Source organism: Strix uralensis, chromosome 2 (genome assembly GCF_047716275.1).
Source record: "Strix uralensis isolate ZFMK-TIS-50842 chromosome 2, bStrUra1, whole genome shotgun sequence".
Taxonomy (NCBI): Eukaryota; Metazoa; Chordata; class Aves; order Strigiformes; family Strigidae; genus Strix; species Strix uralensis.
The window spans coordinates 22,887,094-22,914,625 of record NC_133973.1 but is presented as its reverse complement, the minus strand read 5'-3'; the positions used below and the strand labels follow the sequence as shown (position 1 = coordinate 22,914,625).

Below are 27,532 nucleotides of genomic sequence, written 5' to 3'. Positions count from 1 at the left end.
GTCTTTAAATTGTGATTTTTACTTTTGGTTCCTACTCTCGTGGTTTGAACTTGGTCAGTAGCCAATCACCACACAGACAGTTGCTCACTTCCCCCCCGCCCCCCGGTAAAATAGGGGAGGGGCAAAAAAAAGGGAGAATTCTTAGGTTGAATTAAAAAACAACAGTTTAGCGATAGTAACAAAACAACAGTAACAATAGTAAGTCCAAATGGGTAATACACAATGTGGTTGCTTATCACCTGGCAAGCGGTACGCAGCCCACCCCCAGCAGTGATCCCGTCCACACCAAAGATCCCGCCACGGTGACTGGAAGCGGAAATGAGAGAGCACCCGCCTCCGTTACATACTGAGCATGACATCACATGATATGGAATACTCCAATGACCCATCCGGGCCCGGCCTCCAGCCGTGCTCCCTCTCAGCCCAAGGCACGGGATGAAACCTGGATGAAACCAGGACACCTACTAAAGGATCTCTTATGAAGAAAGCAAATTTCTAAACTATTTTTTTGCTGTGCACTAAGAATTAAAGCAAGCTTATACTGATGACAAATAAGTGGTTTCTTACCTTTTAACTACAGTTTGCATTCATATTAGAAAATAGAAACAGTTTTCAACTTCTAAAGCTTTCCTGTACAAGCAAAACAGTAAAGAAAAGGATATTTTCCTGGAGTTTCAATACCCACTCTGTAGTCCACGTAACTTTGATACGGATGGAAGTTGAAAATGAAAATGAGACCTGCTCTCTCAAATGCTATGACCTTATTGGATTCATGCTTTTCACTCACATAGGCCTAGGAAAGAAAAAAGATAAAAATTCAATACTATAAAATATTTAATTTCTAACTGAATTAACAAGAAAAAAACCCACTGCTGCTCTACCTCATTTCAAGTAAAACAGTCAAAGATCCAAGCAACATACATAAGGACAACTGACATTGTTTACATATGTAATGTCATAACATTTTTTTTGATTACTAAACGGTAGCTTACTTTTTATAAGGCAATGTAAAAATTAAAGAGGTAGAAGCATGTTAGGTATAGATCACGCAAAAAATTCTTGCTCAGAGATTGATAACATCCTCTTTTTATCACAATTTCCTTTAGCAAAAGATGGATTCCTTTTATCAAATCAAATCTAATCCTCATTCCACTTGTTGTGGGGATCTGCATCATATCTACTGTTAGTAATTTAGAAAATTAAGCACTGTATATGTTTTTCATTTGTTTTTTAAAATCTGTGTGAGAAATAGGTTTGATAAACTATATTAAACTGCTGCACATACCACCTTTGTTCTATTTGCTAAAGCCATTAATAAATAACTAGACATCCGTTAAAAAAATTCTTCAAAGTGGATTATGACTAGTATGAAATAATTAAACACTGAGAAATTATAATAATTTAGTTGATTTGATAAAAAGTGCAGTGCCATAGTTGGGTAAAAAAGGCAAATAAAAAAGTGACAGGTTGAAGACCAGGAGACTATAACTTACACTATACTCTATTGAAAGTGTTTTCTCAGTAACAGAGTAATTACTTATATAAAGTAAATTGTCAGAACAATTTACACCTTCCCAAAGCAATCCTTGGATTGGATTACAGACAAGTTTATAGTCTGCTTTACCCAATCTGCAGTTACTAAATAAAAATACCAAAAATAATAGGAAAAGAGCTTGCTATGAAGCTAAAAGCAGACTGCTTCAGATTTCTATTATCTATGGAAGATATTTCAGTGACATGTTTGACAACTTGAAATATATGGTGAGGCATTACGCAGTGCATAATAAAGTGCTGTTTAAAATTTCTGCATGCAAATTTGGTATTGTTGTTATTCTGAACATGTACCCAACTGGTGACTAAAAACTTATCATTTAGTATGTACAGCTTACCGGGGGAGATGCAAGCCAGCCAAATTTTTCCTCCCATTTATTCATATCTCTATCAAATGCATTTAGGAATCTATAGCGAAGAAGATGATCCTCAGTAAGATTAAACTGTCTTCTGGCATAGTGGTAGCTCTCATTATTCCCTCTTCTGGGGAAGTCAAGCCATTCTGGGTGTCCAAATTCATTACCTGCATTTAAAAATATTAAGAATCTGTGAAATCATGCACTAAAAATACACTACAACCACTGAAGTAAAATTCATTAAAGTATACTTCCTTTCTACAAGTTTTAAATTACACAGAATAATTCCCATATATAAATTAGTCATTTTATTATTAAAATGTCTCTGAACTTTCATGCATGTTAACAGGCTTGCTTGGCCAATAAAACTACCTGAGCAAAATATCCCATGGACTCAAGTATAAAGTGGTGAATGAATTATAATCTCTATGCTATCATACCATGTTTAGAAATTTATCATTCCCATCCTTTAATAAGGGCAACTGAAATTCAGTCAACCGGGATACAAATTTTAGAGTCACTATGAAACCTAAAAATACCACTTTGATAGTAGAAATCCATTGTTTTAGAGCACTTAAGAGAAATCAGTGCTACCATTCACATAACCACAGAGCAGAAATCTTCTCTTTTATCCATTAAACTTCAAACAACCAGAAGACCAGTTGGATGCACACTGACCACTTTCTTTGACTTTTTATCCTCACTATAAATACTGTTGTATAAAATAAACTATTAAAAAAGGATGACTTGAATCTTGGTTCCTCACCTCCTAGAAAAATTCAGAAGACATCCTAGTTTAAGTAGCAGGCTGGATTATGGAGAATAAAGCACAATGCTTAATGATGATGCATTCAGTATTTGCTACTGAAAACAAATGACTTGAGGGGTATGACAACTTGGGGATGTAACAGTATGCATCAATTCAGCAGCCTTGCAAGGGGAGCTCCTTTTCCAAACATAACACTCTGTCACGAGCACCAGACATATTTCAGACTGGGATAAAGCATGTTTGAGGACTGGGTTCCTCTGTGCGCCCACCTGAACGGTCCCTTTGTGCGTGTGTAAATGCCATTGTATTTCAATTTGGTTTTCTGTAGCAGCAATGCTTCACAAGTTTGCCAGTCTCATCCTGATTACCTAGCCCACATAACTGGATAGTCTTCACTTTAAGACAAGGAATAGGTTTATTCAGACTTAGATCACATTCCATTAAAAAAAAGAAAAAAGTTGTAATTTAATCAAGAGAAATCTTAGCTTCTCTTACGTAGAATCTCCAAAGCAAATCTCAGCTGTCAAAGCTAAAGATGCACAGCAACACCTCTTTTGGGACTTTATTTTGAATGAGTCACGTATCCAAGGTTTTCTTGTTTTATATGCTGGTGTTATTACATTTTGAGTCAAATCCAAATGGATTTACTGGTTCTAACTCATACTATAATCTGCTGCTTAGCAGACTCTCAGTCATTTTGGACTATTCATTTTACAAAGGATTAAAATGTGTTAAGTACCTTGAAAGTTAAACGCACATTTCAAAGCCTTGAGAGTTCATTCATCACAGACATTTCTGAGATTACACATAACACCTACTCACCATAAAACTGAGACAACAAGTGGTCTACCTGGAAACATGTATGGAAAGTAATATGAACAAATTTAAGAGGGTTTCTATTTAAAAAAAAAAAAAAAAAAAAGATCCTAACAATTCTACAAGCAGTTACTCAAGTTCTGTCAATAAACTGGAGTTTTGTGGGCAGAGGAAGGGCAAGGATGCTGAGAGAAGGCAAGCATCGTTTCCTGGATGGATACCCTGTGCGTGCAGCTGCCATATGCTGTCTCACACAGCCTGCGCTGCTTGGAAGGCCCAGAGGATATGGTTAGCAGTGACAGCTGTGAATTTAGATTTTTGAAGTGATTTTTGTGTATTTCTGTGCTTCATGGGAACAAAGAAATGAACAGAGAACAAAAGAGAAAGGCTGCATATATATTTAGGAGAATCCTTCACAGTGGTATCTGTTTTGTAAACGAACTGACAAGTTGTAAATTAAATTTCCCATTCAAAAGCTAAACCACTAAATTTCATATTCAGCTCAAAACCGGAGACAAATATAAAAGAATCAGAATCACAGCAGGACTTTGAAAATGACCTTGGAATAATGCTAGACTGAGCTCTTAAACTGTGCTAACAATACAGTATGGAAAATGAGGAAAGATATTGCTACAAAAACAGACGCTGTATCTAACCAAATTCAATATTCTCTTAAGAGCTGGGCAAGGTATTAGCTTCTTTCGTGATCCGCACGCTATTGAAAAGATAGACTACGTGAGATAGCTCAGTTAAAGATAGCAAAAAACATCACAAAGTCAGAGATGATATGTATCTTGAAAAGATAGCCAAGAAAATCGTACCTATTTGTTCAAGAAAAACATAAAAATTGGGGAAATAAGCAATAGAAGATAGCGAATAAATTAGACTAAACTAGCCCATGGTTTCAATAGAGTATTTCACTGTAAGTAGAGCATATCCCCTTCATGTTTATGCCATATACTGACTTCTCCACCTTCACTCACTTTGCCTGTTTCCCCACCACAGTAACTAGTATTGTTTGAATGCTGGGTTTTGTTGTTATTATTTTTTTTAAAGAACAGAAGAACTGCAGCAAAATACATAAGCAATGTTAATTTCCCAACCATTACTAATGGCTATTAAGGAAAAAAGGAATTTAACACAGTGCAGCAACTTGGCAAAAGACTAAATTACTTGCTGATGTCAGAAAAGCATGTTGAGGGCCTAAATACTGACTGCTCACACTTTAAACATCTGTTTCTATTGGCACCTTCTGGACAATATACTCATGGGCCTTTTGTATGTGTTGCTTGATTTTAAAAGGGTCTTGATTTTTTTTAAATAAAAAGAAAAATAGAAGTTCATAAATTATGACAGAACGAATTCAAGTAGGCTTTTTGGACTGTGTTTTTAAGATGTGGTATAGGGAAAAAGAACTGACATTTAGAATGCAAGCAGGCCTTTCAATAAATTCCCAAGAGTGCTTCTGCACTTGAGACACATTAAGGCTATGCATCCTTTAACAAAAAATACGTATCTCATACAACCTTTTGTTTTTAATTGCTATGTTTTCCTAGTTTAACTTTATAACAAATGAGAGGAGGCTTTAGGAAAGGGAAGGTACAGGTAACTGACCAACACTTACTTCTGGAGTTAACTCATGGTACCTGTGAAGCATGTACTGTCCCCTTTCCCCATGTTCCACTTCTCATTTCTAACAAGAATCAGCAACATTCACTTCTTAACAATTGTGAAAGCACGTAAGCGTAGAAGTACTATCGGGATTTCTTTTCCTGTAATTAATTTGCTGTTTGATGTAAAGGTCCAAACTACAGATTGACAAGAAGCCAGCTGCTACAAATGATGCAAATCAAGACAATGGAACTAACATGGGGGAGACAGAAACCAAAGCTGAAATTAACTGAAATTTTGATTAGAGAAACAAAACAAAGACAAATCATTGAAGTGAATGCATACTAATTTTATCTAGGCATTAATTCAAGTTTGCTATTTGCTACATATTGCACATATTGGATAACTTACTATGCATAAGATTTCAAGATCACAATTCCAACAAATAAATTAACTTCCTATTGCAATAATGGAAATTTACATCACACTTGTTTATTAGGCTAGAAATGCATTTACACCACAAAGTAGTTATGCTGCTAATGCCTGCTTTGAAGCTGTGCCCCACAGGTCATTAAAGTTTTCTTGATCTCTCTTCTTTAGACATCTTTACTAGCAATACTCTCTCAAATAATCAGGCTAAGCAGAACTGAAGACATATTTAAAAGATGCAGCAGACAGTGCCAAGAGATGCCTGTTACTTTGGTTTGTTTGTATTTTGAATTAAGTATGACATTAAATACTTTAAAAGCAGTTAAAGCAAGTAGTTTATTTGATACATCAAAGGTGAGAATTTAATTAGGTGTATAAGGCTGAATAAGTTTTTAAACGATCTAAAATTCTATAAAAAGATCCTATTTAAAGTTGATGAGCTGGAGACTGGGCACATTGGGACAAAATTTCACCAGTTCCATCTTAATGTATTTCTACCAAAGTGGGGTTACGCCAACTTGCACAAGCCTATCAACTCGCCTAGGAGTTGTAACTGATTTGAATTTAACTTCACTACCTTTGTGAACAATGATGACAATGCAACAATCTGCAGATTATAAATAGAATCAGCGCAAATCAGATCTAGAGAGCATATGATATTTATCGTGATTTCAAAAAATAAACATTTCAATTAATCCTCATTTTCGCTAGTTGTGAAGCTCTTGCATATTAAGCAATTCTGATACTTTGTACTTACTCATGTTTGTACCAAATCTTCTTCTTAACATTCATACTACCAAAACCAAATAAGAAACTCTATACTGCCTTCAAATTACAAGAGAATGAGCTTCATTACAAGCATTCATTTGATCTTGTCATCCATGCAACAATATAACAATGTGAAATTCCAAATGGACTCCTGAAACACAATGACATATTGGTCCAGAAATGACTAACAAAATCAATCCAGAAAAAAATTATATTGTAATTCCTGCATAAGAGACAGACTACAGGAAATCTCACGCATGAGGTAATGGTAAAAAGAGAGGTATTAGCAGAGCCAGTTCTGTGAAAAAAAGTATTTTTCTCCCATTTTCTGAAAATACCAAACATTGTTTCCTTCCAATCTATGGTAAGACGAAAATTAGGATAAATACTGTACTGCTTTTGAAACTCGGACCTTCCATATCTCCTAGGGAAGAAGGGAGGGGACGCCTAACTTTGCCTGTATTAAAGGAGCAAAGAATGCATCTCCTCTGGTGTGATACAGTTATGAAAAAATACAAGCATGCCTCTAATGTTTCAAAGATACAGGAAAGTATTGAGTCCTTAAAATGGTTACCCTAATCACACCAGGGATACAGCACTCTATCCACAGTAGCTGACTAGAAGAACCAGGCCAGCTACAGAATGAAATTTTGAGGAATTCCCTAGGATGTCTGACTTGTCGCTCCAAGAAGAAATCTTTCAGTTTATCTAAAAATATAGTTTCTTGTTCTTCCACCAGAATAACATTGATTTAATTTATATAGCACTAAATGAAGGCTTCCATTATGACTTGTTCTGCTTTTACAGCCTCTCTTTTCTTCTTCAGTATTTCTCAAACTGTTATCATTGCAAATTGTTTGGATGTATAGCTTTAACACTATTCAGCTGTGACATTCCAGTCCTATTTTTTAATATATCAGTAAACCCTACTGAATCAGAATTAAATGTTCCTTTAGTTGCCTGTTTCTAACAGTGGCCAGAAGCAGGTGCCTAGAAAAGGACCAAAGAATACAGGAGACATAAAGAATGCTTCCTCTTAACACACTCCACCAGCCTCCGTTAATTTTCAGGACATGACAATGATTACTTTTTTCTTTTTTCCCCCTCCTCTTAACAGACTATACTTTACACATAAAACTAACATGGAAGCCTGTATTACACTTTCACACAGTCATCACAGGTAGGTAGCACTTTCAAATGTCCTACCTATCATTTGAATATCCAAGCTTTTAAGTAGCGAACATTCTCCTACTGAGGCTTTAAGCTTTCCCCTTCACTCTGAGAAATCCTAAAGAAAATGATGATGGTGGTCTTCACCAACATCGTATGGCTCAAACTGCAACACTAACTGCAATTTGTTCCACATTCTATGATTGATTGTTGCGTCTCTGAAGAAAATAAAAAAAAAAAAAAATCAATTAAAAAAACCCCTTCAAGATAACCTCAAATAAATTTTCAGAATGTTATCCTTAGATATATGAACCACATCTTTCTGCTTTTTGCTAACTACTGGTAGTTGCGAAACTTTCAGTCAAAGAATGTTTCATAAAATAAAATTTGTGTGTTGGGGAACATCAGTCCTGGAAGAAAACTTAATTGGGACAATATACTCTCCATCTCTTCTTTTGGGACTTTTAAATTAAAAAAACAAAACTGTCACAGAGAAACCACTTATGTATTCAAAGAGTTTGGGACACAGCTGGGGTGTAGGAGACTTGTCACGATCTTGGAGATTCTGCAGATGACCCTCACTTACCTGTCTACAATTGGTTTGATTAAAACTCAAAGTATTTCAAGAACTCTGAAAATTGGTTTCTATTCTTCTCAAGAAATGAAAATGTAGATTTTCAAATCAGAAAGAACAGCATAAAAAGAAAATTTACAAACCCATGAAAACCGTGTGTATATAAACACATTATTCATGACAAAGCTTTTGGCAATGGAAAGTTGTACAACATTGCTCAGCGGGAAAATGTTAACTTTAGCAGCTATATTCATCACTCTATTTTATTACTTTTTATACTTTTATAAAAAGAGTATTTACTGGTTACTGACTTTTTCTTCTCCAAAAGAGACACCTTTATAGTATACGTCACTTATAATAAATGTCTTTTGCCAAAGCAAACAGATCACTTTTATTATTCCCGCAGTCATTAAGGCAAACAGGCACAGGTTAATACAAACAAATCATCCAGGAAAGCAAATACTCTGGTATCAGAAACTTTGTTCAAATTCAAGGAGGCTTCATAACCTACTATTTATTATAGAAGCTGACAAATGCTTACCGAGGCTGTGCTCTTGCAAGGTACTGTACTAATTTTATACTACTGTTAAAAGGTCCAGTACTCTCGGTTTTCCTATTTTATTACACCAGCCATTTGAAATCACATCATGCTGTTGCACAGGTTGTCAAGCCCAGATAAATACAGTTAATCTCCACCTGTGAGTAGATGTCATGAAGTTTCTCCTTTCTATTAGATCTCAAATTTTTTTACATATATTGCAACTCGCATTATTTAAATAGCTTTTTTATACTATCAAATATTTTGCCAATCACAGCATTTTCAAAGTTTAGTGATAAGTATTTCTAAAATACTCTCTTCAAATCATATTTATTGTAATCTATTCCTAACACATCCTACTTAGTAAATAAGGGAGAAACAGAAATCCTATTAAAAGACGTTCCTCCCAACCAGTTATAGTACATTCCTACATCTTCACTTTAAACTGGAAAAAGTAATTTTTAAAAATTTCAATTGGAGAGGAAAATACTGCTGTAAAGTAAAAGAGAAACCAGACAAATAAACTGCCATCCCAAACTTCTGTGAAATATGTTTTACTTCATCTCTATTGGATTCCTATGTTGTTAAAATGATACAGTTGACACCATAAGTTCCCTTGCATATTTCCAAGGGCTGTGTCTGGCTTATCTATGCTTTTTTGGGGAGAACGACTATAATGCACAGTATATATTATTTAGTTAACCACTTCCAAGAGCTCACTAAAATATTTAGGAACAGCAATATTCCACAACACCTTACAAAGGTTAAAAAAAAAACCCCAAAACAACGTAGAAAACCTATGATGAGATCTTCCTGAACAGAAGATGCAGTCAAAGAAGTTCTAGCTAAATGTTTCAGTGTGGTGTACTGCTGGGTATTGACTGGTACCACAACTGACAGGTTAGTGGGCTTAAAAAGTGAATCGAGGACCAGACTGGAACAGAAAGAGGTTACACAAAGAAGGCAAACCTTCTGACATAATATATTCAATAGCAGTTTTCTTACTGGTGTCAGCAAGTCCAGAAATTCATCCTCTGATTTTGAAAGAGTATATAAAGGTTTATGTTACTAAAAGAGAAAAAATGCAAACCAAAGAAAGAGACCACTTGAATAGTATTTGATACACAGAAAAGTTAAAGCTTTTCATATGATATAAATCAAAAAAGAAAGTTCAGCAATATTCTATTCTTGATATAGGAAATAATCTAGTTAAAATTAAATATTTATGCTTTTTTTTTAACAGCACAAAATAAGAAAATTTGAAATTAAAGTGTGGAACAATTCAGAAAGCAGCTCATAAATTAAAAAAACCAAACCAAACCAAAACATTACCGGCTTGCCTTTAGAGTCTGGGCATTCACCAGAAATTTAATTACACTACAGAGAGGGCTACAATAGATGTCGAAACTGGCAAGCAAAGATGTTTGGGAACACAACTTTGTGCAAGACTGTAGTGTCAGATATTTTTGCAAACTTCTCCATACTAGCTGAATCTAAAAGGAGTTGTTAAATTTCTCATTTATTTGAAACAGAAAACTTTTTAGACACTCCAAGTGACCGATGTTGTGTTGGGACTTTTGAATAAAGAAATATTAATGCAGTGACATTCAAAGATACCAACAGAGAGACCTTCAAATTTTAAAATGTTATAATGCTTCCAAAGAAAATAAAGCCTTATACTTTCATTAACAAATATGAACACAGCACTATGTCTTCACACAGTTCTATGCAACTATTTCAAGCAAATTAACAGAAATGAAAATAAATGAGACTTGTTCCATAGAACTGGCAACTTACCATTTGGTAAGGTGGGGATAGGGCAAAACAAAACAGGCGTTTTGTGAAAGAAGGAGCACAATGCAAACTGTAAAAAAGAAAGGAAAAAAGCAGACAGTACAGTCTAGAGTAAAAGACAACAGACAAAACAGAAGGTGGTGGATTGTGAGATGCCATGCAGATTGCTGAGAAGTCATTTGAGAGAAAAGAACATGAGAATGGAGAAGCAGACAGTAGTGAGAGAGAAAGCAGAGCATCAGAATGACAATGTTTAAATTAAATGGTCTTATCTGGGGTAGAGGAAAGACAGAGATTTCATTGAGGGAAATTTCATTGTAAGTTTAATTTTTTTTGCATATGCACAGGCATCCACCTTATGTCTACTAGCCTGACTGCAGACGGCCTAGTCATGCAACCCTTAGAAAGGTAAAAATGATGTACAGGGAACATCAGCTCTCTTGTCTTCAGACACTACTCAAATGCACATAGAATCCACCTGAAACCAGCACATCATCTATTCTGGAAAACTCTCTCCTTTCTTTTATATACATTATTACATGCACTACAAATATTTGTATCTACATAACACGTACTTTATATGGAGAATTGGTGCAACAAGGAAACAAAAAAGCAGATAAGGCACTGATTAGAAATTCATTCGACTGTCCACAAATCAGGCTTGTCATCCTTACGCCAAAGATGAAAAAAATAATATGAAGTCTTGCTTTATTGAAACGGTACACATCAGCCATCAGAGAATACCTCTGGTTGCAGCTCTGAACCTCTTCTTACCTATTGTCCTCAAAGAAGTTGTACATTCCTGAGATTCCTCCTAGAATCACGTATCATTGCTCTGAGCCTATATTAAAGCTCCCTTCTGCCAGCTGTCACCTGCCCTCCACCTGAGGCTGGTTCAACCCTGCCATGCTGAGAATGTATTTATAAACTTCCTAAAAACATTTGTTTTAAAAAACTATCTTCTCAAGACCTTCACAATTTTAAACATCTCTCATTTGCCATGGTTTTTAGTGGACCTGGTCACTTACTAAGGTATTTTCAAAAACAGAATTATGTGGTTATCGCAGAAGTCTTTCAAAAGGCACAGCATCGTACTGCTAGCTATGTTACCTTTTCCTCAAAGAGATGGAAAACACCAAACGGCCCATACAGCAGCTGAAGCAAGTAGTACCTGGGCACTGTGGCACAGTTCTTAAACAGTCCAGAGGCTTACCTTTGATGTGCTCAGTCTCAAGGCTGTGGCTGTCAATGTTAGACTCCTCTGATGTAAAAAAACCAATCAAAACTATTTCTATGTTCACATACCAGATATGTTTCAATGTAATTAAGGAAATGGAGTTATTTGAATTCTGAATGTTGCATAAGCTATTTGTGAATTTAAGGTACAAGCAGTAATCTGTTTGCAGGACTTGCCACTGTTTGAAAGCAACTTGTTACTGTAATATTTCACAGTGGTGAGATGACATACACATAAACATAATATATAAAAATAAATAATGAATTTATATTAAAATGTAATCAAACGGTCTATTTGTTTCTAATCCCAATTCTACTTGACAGCTGAAATCTTACCTGTAACTAGAGTCTAACTCAAGCTATACTTTAGATATGCACAGGTATTTGCTTAAGAATTAGTTGGAACAAAGAGAAAAATGGTAAAATCAAGCAGAAAAACAGCTACAGAACTAGGTGTATTGCATGTGAGCTACTCCTGTTCTGGAACGTTTCCAGTTTGTAAAATTCTCCCTGTAGAAGACTCCACTGCAACAGTGACCACGCTATCCATGCATTTTTCAGCAGTGCACTCACCAACATTTTGGACGTGCTACCTGCCTACTCATCCCTCAACCTCTTAGTTAAAATACATAGGAGATAGTAGTTCATGCCGGTAGAGTAACAATGTTGTTTTCCAATGTATGTTTTCTAGATTTATATAAGGTTAGCCAGGCTGAAAACATGGCTTGTACTTCAAACACGAGGTAGCAATGTTGCAACAGCCCTTATCTGAGGAGCTTATTTTGCATTCTCTGATTGCACTTCATTGATACCTACTCCTACAAAGACCTGCTTCACTTATAAAGTTACCCTGGAGACAGAGAAATCTGTTTGTGAGCATGGCCTGTTTGTGAGCAGGTCCTTCAGACACGTATCACGAGACACGTCCTAGCACTACACTTTGAGATACAGAACAAATAAGAATGTTGTGCAGAGCTCCTGAAGTGCAAGAGAGAAGTCTGATGTATTTGTGATAGATGCCAGCACATCTCATCATGGCATGCTTACTGGCACATTAACTTCCTGTGCTTAAATAGCCCAGGTTTTAGAGTCCAGCTCAGTTCTGATTAATGTATAATTAACTGATCTGCTGTGAGTGAATGCAACCCCTGTATGATTAGGTCTGGACATAGTTTAGTTTCTGAGATGACTTGTAAAGCTCAAAGGCCTTCTTTGAGTCCTTGGACAAAAAAAACTTTTTAAAAAAATATGCAGAAACCAGCACAGAAAGTAAAAGTCAATATCCTAATCTCAAACCAGAACTTTATAGAAAGGAGTACTAAATTTGATATAAAAACTTATAAACACTCTCATGCAGAAAATCTTAATGTTAGCAGAGACTTTCACCACACTACAGTGTGAAAAAAAAACAGTAAAATTATTCTAAAATAAACTGTATATCATGTTTGATAAAAAATTTTTTACATTAAAATCCTTGCAGATTCCTAACACATCAATTAAACATTATGGCAACATACATCAAAGTAGTTTTTGAACATAATCATATCTTCCAGTTACATACTATTTAGAAAATACGTTCAGTAAGATACAGACATATTTTCAAAGTGCTCAAGTGTTTTAATTATTACGGGGTTTGGCAACACCACACCAACATAATGCATGTAGTGCTTGGCTAGTAAATCCAAACCCATTGTTAAAAAGAAAGGCAAATGTTATGACCCAGAATTGTGTATTAGCAGTGGCTTAGAATACACAGAAAGCCTTCCAAAAGGAGAACAGTTGCAAGTATTTTAAAGTCAGGTTTCTTTTACTGAATCGTCTCAAAATAATTTGTTTCAAGAATAAGAGTTGCCTCAGTGAGCTGATAAAAAAAGCATAGCCCTGGCAAAATCCAGTATTCCTGCTGTTCAGCACAGTGTATTTTTTTTCTACAACTACTTCAATTCCGCTACTTAGCAGGAAGACATTTAAATTTTTATTGTACTTCCATCTTGCAGCAGAAGAATGTACGAAGCTGATGCTAAATAACCATGCACTGAGGATTTAAGGTTAGATCAGGTTTGTTTGTTGTTGGTCAGGTTTTTTTGTATTTTTGTGTGTGTGGTTTTTTTTAATGCACAGCAGATAAAAGTAAATGTCAACTACTAACACTGAAAAAGATTAACCAACTATTCCCTTTGCTTCATGGCTACTGCTGTGGAATGAGTGAAATATTACCTGTCTGTAAAATTCAAACACGCTGGGGAAAATATAAATACAGAATCCACATTTTGAGAGTCATACGCTTTGATAGTAGTTTTAATCAATCCTGAGATAGGATGTATCAGTTAACCAATCTGCTCTCCTGTACAGTTATTAAAGAACATGTGATACATGAGACAAGATTCATGAAAAGAATTGTATGTGTAGACAAAGGACTCCGAGTGTGGGCAACAAGTAAAACCGAATACCTCATACTGCCACTTTCAAATGCTCATACCAAACCATTTTCAGACAGCAATATGCTGCATGAGCTGCCAGAGGTAAAAATGCTCAAAATATATCCCAGATATGTATGCTTGATTTTACCAGTTGACACCTAGTTTGTGTGACTGAAGTTATTTAACACAACAGCAGAGTTTGAAAAAAGGGGAAAGTAAAGGGCGAATCAGACCCAGCAGAAACTGGAAAACCACGTTTATAAAAAAGATGCTGCTTCAGAAGTGGTAGAGGCCCTTGCTCAGTTTAGGGCTAGCCAAGATTGGACTACCCTGCCAGCGAGAGGCAAAAATCCGGTTGAAGCTGGAGCTTGCAGCCACTAGCTCCTACAGCTTTAAGATACTGCTTATCAGCTGCCCCATGCTGCCTTATAGAGAGATACATCACTCCACTCAAGTCCAGCCTAGCCTCCTTGAACTGCCTGCAGCAATTGGCAGTCCTCCTCTGCGAATCTTCCAAGCACTGCTGTTGATCCACAAAACTGCAACATGCCACTGACAAGAGTGATGTTGCTCTCATTTGTAGCCCATAGTCCCACTTCAAGCACCGAACAGGAGTAAGTCTACATAACTAGGGAAGGAGTAATTATATCTATGTCTAGTTGCTAACACAAGTGTTGGTTCAATGTTTTATAGCTCTATTTAAAACAAAGCAAAACTGCCAACCCCAAATCAGAACACATCACACTATTATGCATTACTTTTTTGGCATTTCCACTCAAACCAACACAGTATGATTTGCTGGGATTTTAGAAGGAATTTTTATCTAATAACTCAAGTTAAAACATGTTGCTGTTTGAAAAAAAATGTAACAGTAGTTCAGACAGGGATTCTCATTAATTAGACAACAGATTTAACTGGTCAAAGAACAACACTAACCAAAGTCAAAACTATTCAAACTAGGAAAATACGAGCCTGCCAAAACAGCCTTGTGGAAGTGTGAGCGTTTTGAGCAACCTGAGGAGGAAAGGGGAAGCCTCGAGAGTTTCAAATCCTCATTTGCACTATGCCAAATTAAACAGTACATTTGCATTCTGATTCATTTTCCTTCTGCTTACTAGTAAATAGATTAAAACAGTACTATAAACAGTTTAAATTCCATCAAGTGGAAATATTTTCTTGATTTTTCATCTCACAAAAATTTGACTTTTCTTCTTAATTTGGAAAGAAAACTAGCTTTGAAATATACTGATATTCCAGAGCACAAAACTGCTGCTTTGCAAAGTATGTTTCAAAAGCAGAATTCTTGGTTGTTCATAAATATTTATGTTGGTATAAACATAATTAGTGTGTATATCAGAAGAACATCCCCCATCAATCAATTCACTTTGTGTATTCGTTGTTTCAGAGTCTTTCCCCCCCTTTGAACTTGTTCATTGTTATCTTTAAGGTTACTTTTTGTTTTGGTTGGTATTTTTTTTTAAGGTACTCTTACCTAAGAAATGAAAGAAGGTGACTACTTTAAGACTCTAACCAGACACTTGAAAGCAATATTTCTAAGTTATGTGTATTGGTTTTAGTGTATTTCCAAAGTGCTAGCATAATAATTATATGGTGACAGCATAATCTGTTGCAAGATCTCTGCTCATTACAGTCAATGGTAATCAGGATGACTAAGATATGATTATTTATATTATTATTGTTAGGATTTGTCTTTTTTTTTTCTTTTCTGTGTGGAAATTGGTATTGAAGCTTGCAAGTTTGTTTTTTCAGAAAGAACAGTTAGAAATCATGCCAGGCTAGAAAAGGGGCAGGTTTTAAGAAGAGTCACATTTGCTTAATGATCGACTGAACTACTTATGACTAGCAGTCAGTACATTGAACAGACTAAGAAGTTGACTGTTCAGTCATGGGACGGAAAAGGTATGGTGCAAATTGAAATGCCTTGCCTGTCTGTAATAGATCTACTGCACAAAAGGTATGTATTAATGAGCAAGAACCTCTGATGATGTAATTCTGAGATGCTCGAGGCATTAATTACCCTGGTGTTCTCTCTCCCTCTCACTGGAATAGGGAGCCAAGTCTCACACAGTTTTCAAAGAGTTATTCTGAACATCTTGCAAGATATAATGAGTCTGTCAGATGGAAGTGGCCTGCACCTACATGATGTTAAAAATCAGAATTCATTTAAAATCATTGGGATGTGCTGTTTCCACAAAAATACTTAGTACTGGAATGCTCACTACATCAGCCTTAAAATTTAGCATAGACTTGCAATTGCTTCACATGGACATTATGCATACGAATGTTTTATATGGATGGAAGTGTTACAAAATTTGATTTTAAAGCATCTTAAATCTTATCTTTATTCACATCTCAGAGTATAAAAAAACAAAAAAAAGAAAAGTTAAAATAGCAACACAATGCTTGCATATTATTAAAATACTTTTATGACTGTTTACAATACCAATACCAGAATAGCATAAAGAAACCTGTAACTGAGAACCAGTCTCTGAAGACCATTACCTTCTAATACTAGAGTTAATTACATCAGACACCGAGAACTTCTGATGTCATGCTTTTAGACTATGAAATAAAAACCCCAAACCGAATGTTTTTGCACAGTGTAATCTTAGCAACTTTATGAAGCAGGTCCCTGCTTGAGTAACTGAGGACGGTGCTGCCAGCGTGGGTGTGCATGTGCAGACTTGCAACTGATATGAAGGCTAAGCCAGACCATTACAAGTATCCTGATGAATGGATGGGCTGGATTTACAAGTGTAATTTAAAGACAGTCTCTACTCACCTGTACATTAAACCAGAGTCAACACAACTAAGAAATCGGTGAAGTGAAAAAAAAAAACAAACAAACAAAAAAGAGAAAATAGAGGAAGGAAGAAAACCCATTCAGTAGGTTTAGATAGAGCCCATCAGGCAGTTGTTTTGGAAGTTGAAGCAAAGCATTGCTCCTCAGATAAAAAGAGGGTTTAGAGCATTGGTACTGTGATGGCATCTTTGCTAGAAGTAGAAAGTGATTTATAAAATAGCCTCCAAAATCTGTAAGATTAGAGAACAATTGTCCAGCATCATATTTTTTGTTTGCATGTAGGGAGACAAAAAAACCAAATCTTACTATATTGAGAGAACAGGCTTAAAACAAGATGTTTGTTGAGATTTAAAACATGATAGGGAAACAAACTAGACTGTAACTGAATGTTACCACATTCTTTGAAAAATCAGTTGTAGCAGAAAATGCCCTTTCTGCATGTTTAGTTGATCTTTCACATTCTCCTCCCCTTGTACTTCTGAATAGGGCATGGCTTAAAGGAACACCTTGAAGAGACATCAGAAGAACAACTCCAGTTTACTTCCCAAATCTGGGACAAGATCAAATAGAATTTTGCAGTATTAAAAAGAAACCTAACCAACTCCGTCTGGGGGGTTTTACTGGGAACCGATGAAGTGCCTGGTGGTGCAGGTGGGAGAAATGTTGCATTTTGGACGATGCATCCTTGTGGCAATTGGGGAAGGGACAACTGAATAAGTGTCTTCATCGATCAGAATGCTAACCTTTGTCTAGAGTCATTCCCATAAGAAAGGAAGGTATCATGAAGCAAGATTGGTTATTATCTTAACACTCATGGGTTTTTTTCAAACAACTTTATTCAAAGGAAGTTAGGAAACAAGTAAATAGTTGTAAATGAGTGGTCTAGCACTGTGCACCTATGACATTGTTTCCAAGAAACAGATTACAGCTATCCCTTCTGGTTTTGAAATCCAACAATTTGCTATATACATATACGCAAACATTGCAGTATTCATCTTATACTTGAAACACATTTAAATTAGCCCTAAGACCTGAATCAGCTGAAGGCGTAACAAAGCTGGGAGCTTTTTAAGACATAACTAATCATTTTAGGTTTTCCTTGTGACACCAAGTTAATAGATACAAAATAAATTTAAAATGATAAATGAGAATTGGAGCAGAAATTATTTCTAGATTACATTACAGCTGCTTCAAACATGATAAAATTCTAATTTGTTTTTCAGGTTTTGAAACAAATACTTCTGAACTAGCTGTATAAAATAGTATAAGCAATCTCATCTAAGTAGCCACCTCCAACTTTCTTCCTTGAGCAATTTTTTACTAAAAGAATATTTTAACACATACTGCTCCTTTCCCTACCCCAGTTTCATGTAATTGGTAGAATTTATTTTGCATACATGCATTATTTTATTTTAAAACATTATTTCCAAAACTAGCATTCCATTTCACTGAAATATATATGCATTCAAAGTACTGTACTTCATGCTGTCATAGTACTGTATACAAAGAAATGATACAGCTTTCTTGGGGCCCAAGCTGAAAATGTATTTCAACCATATCAGGAGGCATATAATGCTTTTTGCACCTTTAAAACAAAGTTTTTTCAAAGGAAAAAAGTGAACTTTTATTTCAGAAAAAAAAGCCTGCTTCAGTGTCAAAAAAGAGTTGTGTTACAACTGTTTGAGGAAAGCCAAATATGTACAAACAATAAGATGATTTCTCCTCTCCCCCTCCAGCAATGCTGTATGGAAATTCAAAGTGACAAAAGCAAAACACAAACCAGAGACTAGAAACCGTTAGAGATTACATGCACAATGATATTTTGAATTGGACATATGAAATGTTTCTCAGTAATGTTTTTTCATTCCTTTAGTTCTTTATTTAAAAAAATAAACTTCAAGTGATAAATGCTTTGCATAGATCTTCTTTAAAAAAAGAAAAACAATCCTCTGAAACAAGTAAAATTACATCTTTACATGCAAAAAATTATTTGCCAATGTCATTACTCATTCTCTTTTTTTCCATTTCATTCTTTTACACAGCCACACTATGTTGGTAGCTTATTTCACTACTTGTTTTCTTACTTAGATCTTAATGGGAACATTTTATTGTCAGAAAACAACATATCCTTTGAAAACCAGATACTGCACAGTAACAGTTGGAGGGAGGAATAGAGAGACAGGGCTATAACATGAGACTAGTAAAAACTTCTTATGCCCCTGACTCTAGCCCGTTGGTACCTTGGATTCATCTCCCAGTTTATAAAGGGATGATGTGAGCTGTAAAAAAAAAAAAAAAAATCTTCTTACAGGAGGAAAGATACGCTACAGCTTCTAAACCCAACATACCAACTACTGCTTTCTACAGGCTTTTCTCAATATATATTCCTTCTAGAAAGACTTCTGGCATGAGTATTTCCATATTTACAGTTAAGCACTGAGGAGTGGAACATAAGCCCTTCAATCAGACATCATACTGTTTTCTGTCACTTGTTCAGGAGTGACTGGTCTCTCTTCCTATTTTCAACATATTCATAAAACAGAAAACACCATGAATCAAAAAATTACTGAGAAAATATAACATGTAGACAGCTCCTTTATTAAGATAAATTTTATTTATTTCTACTGGCCTCTTCCTCGAGATAGTTTTCAGAGACAAGCAATGGATTTAGTCCTGTATTCTTATGTGCAGTGTATAAACCAAACAATAGCCTTCCACGTAGGAAATGAAAAATTAAAAATACAGTCTTTCTGGCTTACAAATATAAATGCAACTAGTAAACATGAAAAGAAAATTTCACATTTTTTTGAAAACTTCAACTAGGTCTAGGTTAAACTCCAGAAAATGAAGACTACTTTAAATTAAGAGACTCACCGCTTCATGATTTTTAATCAACACACCCTCTTCCTACTAGTAGGAAGGCAGGATATCAATAAATGGCTTACTATATTTCTAAGACTAGTCACAGCCAGCACCATAACATGAGTATAGCATTATTGATTTTTCTTATGTTTTCCCCTCCCCCTCTCCAACCAGAACAACAAATTTCACATATTGCCGAAGTCTGCACAAATCATGCAAGTTCTCTTTACATCTACTGAAATGAACATGTCAGTATTTTGGCATACTTATCAATTTATGGGCTTTATATAGTCACATTAAATTTGACGTGAAGAGACATAGCACAGCTTATACCATAGCTTCAAAATTTAGGACTAAACTGGGGGGGGCGGTGCAGGGGGTAGGAAGCTTCATGACAAGAGCCGAAATAAAATGGAACGTAAAACAAAACCAAACACTTCAGTTGCAGCAACTGGTCAGACTAAACTTCCAACTTCTCCTTTGAAAAGCACCTGCAGGCAGGAGTAAGAAGTACCCCAAACAGGACCTCCATTACTATGTTCTAGATCATCTCTATTTTTCTGATCAGTGTAAATCAGTGCTTTAGCACCAAGATGCTTGCAGGTATGACATGTATTAAGATAAGAGAGTGCATGTAAGGCCCCCATTGTGTTAAGAAGCAAATTTAGAAAGAAGGTAACCTAATATTTCAAATATACTATTGCCATACAGAATATTTTCAATAGTACTTGTTAGGTTGGTTTTCCCCCACCAAAAAAAAAAAAAATTGTTAGGAATGAGATGAAAAGCTAGATGAGATTTTAAAATATATTGAAAAAATAGAGGGTATTAAAGAATGAACTGTGCACATATTCATAAAGGTCTGCGTAAAAGCTGCCTAAGTACAGCTAAATAGAACACAAGGAGGAAAAAAGCACAGTATCACAAATGAAGACTTACTGAAAATACAGTAGACATTTACACAGTATTTTGGTACCTATAAATAGGTAGCACTCTCACTATGCTGGCTTAGATGAAAGAAAAAAAAATCTGAGTTACAGAAGTCCATCCAGTTCAGACTTATGCACTTTCCCTTCAAGCAGTATTATGTACAATTCCTCACTTTCTAAGATGGTGGCAACCTCTATGAGCTAAAATAAATAACCAATCACAAAAATAAACAAAAAGAACAAAAGCTCAGTCTGAACCAAGTTTGTTTGTTTGTTTTTAAAAGGCCATACACAAATTTTCCCCCAGTCTTAAGGGGAACACATGCTCAAAAGACACCTACGCAGAAGTCTACAGTAAGGGAAAAATAAAAAAGCTGTTTTAAGTGCACATCACAATCCCAGTGTTTGTACTTTTCACAAATTTAAGGAGTACAAGGTAAATGGTGGAAAGCATCCTGCTGATCCAACACTGTATGTTAAAACAGATTAACATTTTCCTTTAGATTTTTTTTTTTTGCATTCATATTTTGAAATAAGACCATATATTTCTTCATTATGAAGACAAAGGTTGTGAGCTTAGGCTGCACTAAGAGTTGACCTATAATGCAACCATCAAGATGATCCAGGATTTCCTGTACTATTTTATTTTGTATTAGTAGTTAGCCTGATGAAAAACACTGATGAGCTTAAGGGACCTGTTTCATAGCCTATGGTCTGACTCAAGTCTGGAGTGGATTAATAGGTCACTTCTAAATATCATCTCTAAAAAACGCTAGTTAAGAGATTATTCAATCGAAATATCTTGCTTGCAGGACCTGCTCTGAATTTCACAAAAAGATCTGAATAACTATCCCAATTGAGTAAAAGTTCTGGACTTCTGGCCATGAAGACTGTGCTAGCACTCTTGGCTTTGTGAGCAATCCTCTGTTCTCTCCTTGTGATGTTGCATCACTTGTCCTGTTTCTCCTCCAGCCCTGCACTTCTACGTAATGCATTTAGAAAGTAGTGTTTTATGTTCAACAAGACATTCCAACTCAAAAGGTACATGTTCTATTTGCCTCCAAAAAATAATCTAACAAAATTAATTTTCTGTTCAGCCAAAACTGATTTTACCCTCTTCCTAAACTCCCTTTCTAATTTATTCCACCATAAATTCCTCCTCTCCTTTCCTGAGAGTTTACTAAAATCAGCTCTATATTCATACACAAGATTAACCTCATAACACTTAACTCTGAAGTAAAACTAAAATCCCTCATTTTCATTGTATTTTTATCAATTTCCATGAGTTCACAGAAATAATTTACCCTTAATTACATACAGGAATGCATTTTTTCAGTGGGAAAGATAAAGTGACTGTCTTGGGTTAATGGAGCCTGCAGCTCCACTGCAACACCAACCTGACTGTATGCCTCCTCCACCCCTACATTCTCCTGGTCTGTTTTCTACCTTACCATGCATTTGCTCCCTCCAAAACCAATACATAGCTACCTCTGACTGCTACTATATAAAAGCATTTTTCCATTAAATCTCTTGACATATGGAAGCACACCAAATAGGTTAGAGTGCTTTCATATTTTCTTTTTGTAAACCTCAACAAGGTTATAATAAATTACAACAGAAATGTGCTCCACATCAAAGCACGTACTCTATGCTTGCAGTGATAAATTCTACTGACATCTGAAGCCTGCACAGTTTGAAATTTCAAACTGAAGATCTCAAAAGACGTTGAAGAAAGACAGGTCAACATTTATAAAGGATGTTTTAATATGCTTTATTCTGCAGAATTTACCACTTCTTATGAAAATTTGCATAGAAAATACCTTGCCCCTTGAAGATCAATGCAAATTCAACTACAGTGTTGTTTAAATTCATGTTCTAGTAAATTTTTGAGTGAGCATCTGATTGATGGCCTCAGAAAATAAAGACAAAGAGCAGATTTTAAGCTAATAAATAGGGCTTGTGAAAATACAAAGTTCTTGAACTCATAAAGACATTTTTTTTTTTCCAATGTCATCACAGAAAGTGTTATCTCAGTTTAAACTACATTGATTTGGGGAATTAATGACACTACTGAGATGAACTCATTTCAGATTACCACAACTGCACATATTAAAATCCAAATTGTAATGTATGCCTGAGGATCTATTATTCAGACTTTACTAATACAAAATGTCACCTGCTCAGTCATGTCTCAAAACAACAATTCCTTACTGAGTAACACGTGGGGTTTAATTTTATTTGGCTCTGCATTGCCCAAAACCAGCCTGAGAAAGAACAACGTGTCATCAAAGGTAGGGTTGCTGATTAACAGATTCTTATGCATGTTCTTACACCAGCTCACTACAGCTTTGCGTTGCTAAATTATGTGATTGGGATGGAAAGGAAGACTCATTTTGTGTCACCTCTCTCTCTCTAAAACCCAGCCTACAAAGTATAATCAGGAAGAATTTTTTGCTCCTTGGTAGACAGCTTTGGACAAAATAAGTCCATTGTTCTCTCAGCCATGCAACTGTTGAGCCTTCTCCAGATTATCAAATACAGATGGACTGCAAAAAGTAGAAGTAAAACACAGGTGGGTATGGTGAGAGGCTGCTGTAGCTTCTTTCCAGCATTGGGGGTCTCAGAAATAAGTAACTTAAAACGAGTACTGATAAATTGGCAGCATCAAAATTGTATGAAGTACAGTGAGCAATAGGGAGAGAAAAGACAAAAGCTTTAACATAAACAACGTATTTACCATTGTTTGAATGGGGCACGTTTAACCTTCTTCCCTGCTCTTACACACAAAGTTCTTCAAGTGATGGCCTTGCACAGATTTAGTTTTTATCAGGTAGACCATTTCTGTAGACATCTGGCATCCAAAAAAATGAGTGGCCTCCTGCACTAAGCATGACATTAGCGATGTTGATAAACAAACTAGGAAATAAACATTACTCTTATGTTTAGTGACAAGGTAGAAGCTAAAGAAGCACTTCTATATGAAAACTACATGTTATTACATGAATTTAATGAAGAAGGTACAACAGAGAAAAAAATAACAAACAAACCTACTGCTTCTCTAAAGGGCAAATTCTTATTTTTTTTGTAATCCAAATTGAGACCTGGATGTTGGATTCCAGCCTTATCTATAGATCAATATTTATATAGAAATCTAAAAATACTTTTTATTCTTCCTTTCAGTGTTGCACTGTGTCTTCCAACCCAGAACCCAGAGCATTAGAAGCAGAGGTCTATAGGTTAGCTGTAGTAAATATAGCCAATCTATCAGTCTGAATACATGCAGTGATGGACCAAATATCCATGTGACCATAAGAAAAACATATACATATCCCCAAGAGTGATTTGCACTCAGAAGAGGGAACCAGCTAGATAACTTTTTTCCCCTCTTAAAAAGGTGTTATGAACAAAATCATCACACGAAGACATTTTTAAACACCTTACATCGTCAAGGCTCTTCTAAAGCCCTAATGGTTAACAAAGAGTTCATAGGATGAACCAAGCTTTTCAAGATTTTTAGAATAACTACAATATGTAACATTTTAAAGCCCATAAAAATGATATAAACAGAAAACATTCAAAGCATTTTGTTTAGATAAGTGTAACCACAAAATATAAAGTGTAAGATGACTACACTTAATTGCTTACACACTTAATGAATCATTGAGCAATGAAGCCTTTCTATATACATATGTGTATATATAAAAACTAATTTTCAATATATTATCAAGTTTACAAAAACTATCACAATTCCATATTGATAAGCAAGAATATTCCATCTTTATTTTGGACCACATCTGATGACTAATCAAAACAGTTTCTTATGTAAAATTATGTGCATTTATACGCACAACTCCCAATAAATTTGAGATACGTTTAAGACAGAGCTTTTACTACAGTGCTTTTACTACACTCTGAATTTAAAAAGTAGTCTGAAAGTGAGGTAAACCTATTGATTTTAAAGTTTATTTGAATTCAAGGTGAAGAAACTGAAAACAAAGTATAATTTAGTCAGAATATTGTAGTTTACATTTATCCTTTTTTTCATAAAAGACAGTTAAGTAAAACTAATTAATGCCATCTGTATATAATTATAGTTTACTGAAAAGAGTTTCTGAACTTTGTAGCTACGGAGGAAAAAACCCACCACAATTATGAAAGGACAGAATAATAGCCATGCCCTGCAGAGTTCAAAATCCAGAAGATGTGCAGAAAGCTTTTCAAAACAATGCGTTTGTCATAATTTCTGTAATAAATTATAATTTTGAATGCTTGAAGAGAGAAATGCCTCCAAAAACTTGTGCTGAAAGGTTAAGTTATAATATATGGTGTAAAGCTGTAATATATATAGAGGCCTATTAGTGTGATTGCTCTTTAAAACAACAGTAAAGCAACAATGAAGGCTGTCATACAAACAGAAATGGAACTCGTTTCTAATTTAACTTAAATATATTTATTTTACAACTTGACTTTTTTATTCTTTAGCAAGTCCTGACATCACAGGAACTATTATATCAGTAGACCAGGCTGTATGCACTCACACATGGTGACAGAAAAGATGCTATGAGTCTGAACTGAGCTGTAGGAATCATACAAGATGCAAGATGGACTCTTAAGAACAAAGCTTGAGATATTAGCAGAAGTCTCAATAACAATATCACAATGGTTAAATGATGGTCCTAAGCATAATAAAAAAAATCTTTAGTCCCCAAAATAACTTAAAACTCAGGCTTAAAAATCAAATCTCTTTGTATCAGTAACCGAGAAAAACAACTAGAAAACTACCTATCCACTAAAAAAAAACACCCTGTAACTGAAAATGTCAGAATGGCTTGATTTATTACAAATCCACTCCACTAATAATACTGGAATATCTGATACCCTGCAGACTTAAGAACCAACTAAGGAAACATCAGCATTACTCTAAAAGAAAAAGGAGCACCGCACACAACAGCTACCTCAATTTAGAGGATTCTCTCTCCTACTCCAGAAAATCCTACCCAGATTTCAATCCGTGAACACTGTTGCAGCAACTGTTGATTCTTGAGAATTCTGAGGATGCTGCTGACTATGACAGCTTCTGTTTCAAGGGTCTTGAGAAGCCACAAGGTGGACACTGACGCACCATCACACATACAGACTGCTGCTAACAACCACTTTATTTCTGTATTTAGATGACATACATGCATGTATGGACCTTTCTTCCCTACCCTCTCTCAAGGAGGAAGTATGATCAACTCCCACACCAGATTTCTAGTAATTGGACATACTTAATTTGTGAAGAAAAGGTGGGACAGAAGGAAAATCAGTTTGTGTGTGTGGTTTAGTTTTAAATTATGAGACAGTCTCTCTTTAATTGCTTTTCTCCCAGTCACTCTAATGTGTTTTGAGCAAGAGTAGAAATGACTTTTTTTTCAATCAACTCTAATGAACAACAAATATTAACAGTTTGCACCTCTAGACCTTCCAGAAGAGACTCTCAAAGCAATTAATGAAGTCTTATCTATGTATTTGGATTCTTCCCCCCTGCCACTGCCTGCCCCAAGTTGTGAGTGGGGGCACGCAGGGTACTATGGAACAAAGCTGTAGGTGGTCTATCACTATAGGACAAGAAGTCTATGCCAAACTGTAGGTAAGATTTCACATTACACCCTTCTTGTTTTCTACCTCAAAAAGAAGGTAATTGTTTCTGTCAGATTGACGTGAAAGGGAACTTGATTGGTGGAGTTACACCCTAGCACCCCTAAAGCAACAGGAGCAAATGGAGGCTCCAAAGGAGGAAGGTAATCCCTCAACCTCTTGCTACTAGGCAGAAGGAGAGGACCTAAGAGATGGGGGAGGCTGGAAACAGGTCCCTGCTTGGGGAGGCAGGAAAATCCTCTCCCGACCTCCCACACCCTCCATGGTGTCCCTTCACAATAGATTTGGGGCCCTGGAACTTTTGAGTGAGGAAGAGAAGGAGGAAGAAAATGAGACAAACAAGGAGGAAGACCAAGGTCCACCAAGGCCGGGTCATTCTGGACCAGGTATTAAAACCAGTTCTAAAAAGAACCCCAGAAGGGTCATTGTAGTGGGTGACTCCATTCTGAGGGGTACCAAAGGCGCCATATGCAGACCGGACCCGTTTCATAGGGAAGTCTGCTGCCTCCCTGGGGCCCGCATCAAGGACCTCAAGACAAAACTCCCCGCTCTAGTGAGACCCAAGGACTACTACCCTCTCCTGGTTTTTCAGGTAGGTAGTGACAACATTACCAGGAGAAGTCCTAAAGCAATGAAGAGAGATTTCAGGTCCTTGGGGAAAGTGATTAAGGGGTAGGGGGCACAAACTGTGTTCTCCATCCCTTCAGTTGGGGGGATGGATGAAAAAGAATCCAGGAGAACTCAACAGATGAACTTGTGGCTCCAAGACTGGTGTTACCGTCAGGGCTTTGGATTTTTCAATCACGGGTTGGTATACAGGGCACCAGACCTTTTGGCATTAGATGGAATGCACCTGTCCCAGAGGAGGAAGAGGATCTTGGGGCAGGAGTTAGCTGGGCTCACTGACAGAGCTTTAAATTAGATTTGAAGGGGGAAGGGGGCAAAACATCAGCCCATCTGAAGTGCATGTATACCAGTGCACACAGCGTGGGTAACAAACAAGAGGAGATTGAAGCCATGATGAAACAGGAAAACTATGATGTTTTGGCTATTACAGAAACATGGTGGGATGTCTCCCATGACTGGAGTGCGCCTGTTGAGGGCTACAAGCTCTTTAGAAGGGACAGACAAGGAAGGAGAGGTGGTGGGGTGGCTCTGTATGTTAGGGACTGTTATGATTGTCTTGAATACAAGTGTAGCGAAGACAGGGTGGAGTGTCTTTGCGTTAGAATCAGGGGGAAGGCCAAC

At 36.1% G+C, this 27,532-nt stretch overlaps 1 protein-coding gene across 3 annotated transcripts in view; it reads right to left on the bottom strand.

Annotated features, from left to right (window-relative positions):
- Positions 1 to 27,532, bottom strand: part of GBE1 (1,4-alpha-glucan branching enzyme 1) — a 171,212-nt gene that overhangs the window by 29,087 nt on the left and 114,593 nt on the right. For all 3 annotated transcript variants that reach the window (XM_074857885.1, XM_074857890.1, XM_074857899.1), the window contains exons 13-14: positions 1,890 to 2,074; positions 665 to 793 (exon numbers count right to left, since the gene is read on the bottom strand). In XM_074857885.1, the coding sequence (XP_074713986.1) occupies positions 665 to 793; positions 1,890 to 2,074 (314 nt within the window). The remainder of the gene's footprint in view (positions 1 to 664; positions 794 to 1,889; positions 2,075 to 27,532) is intronic.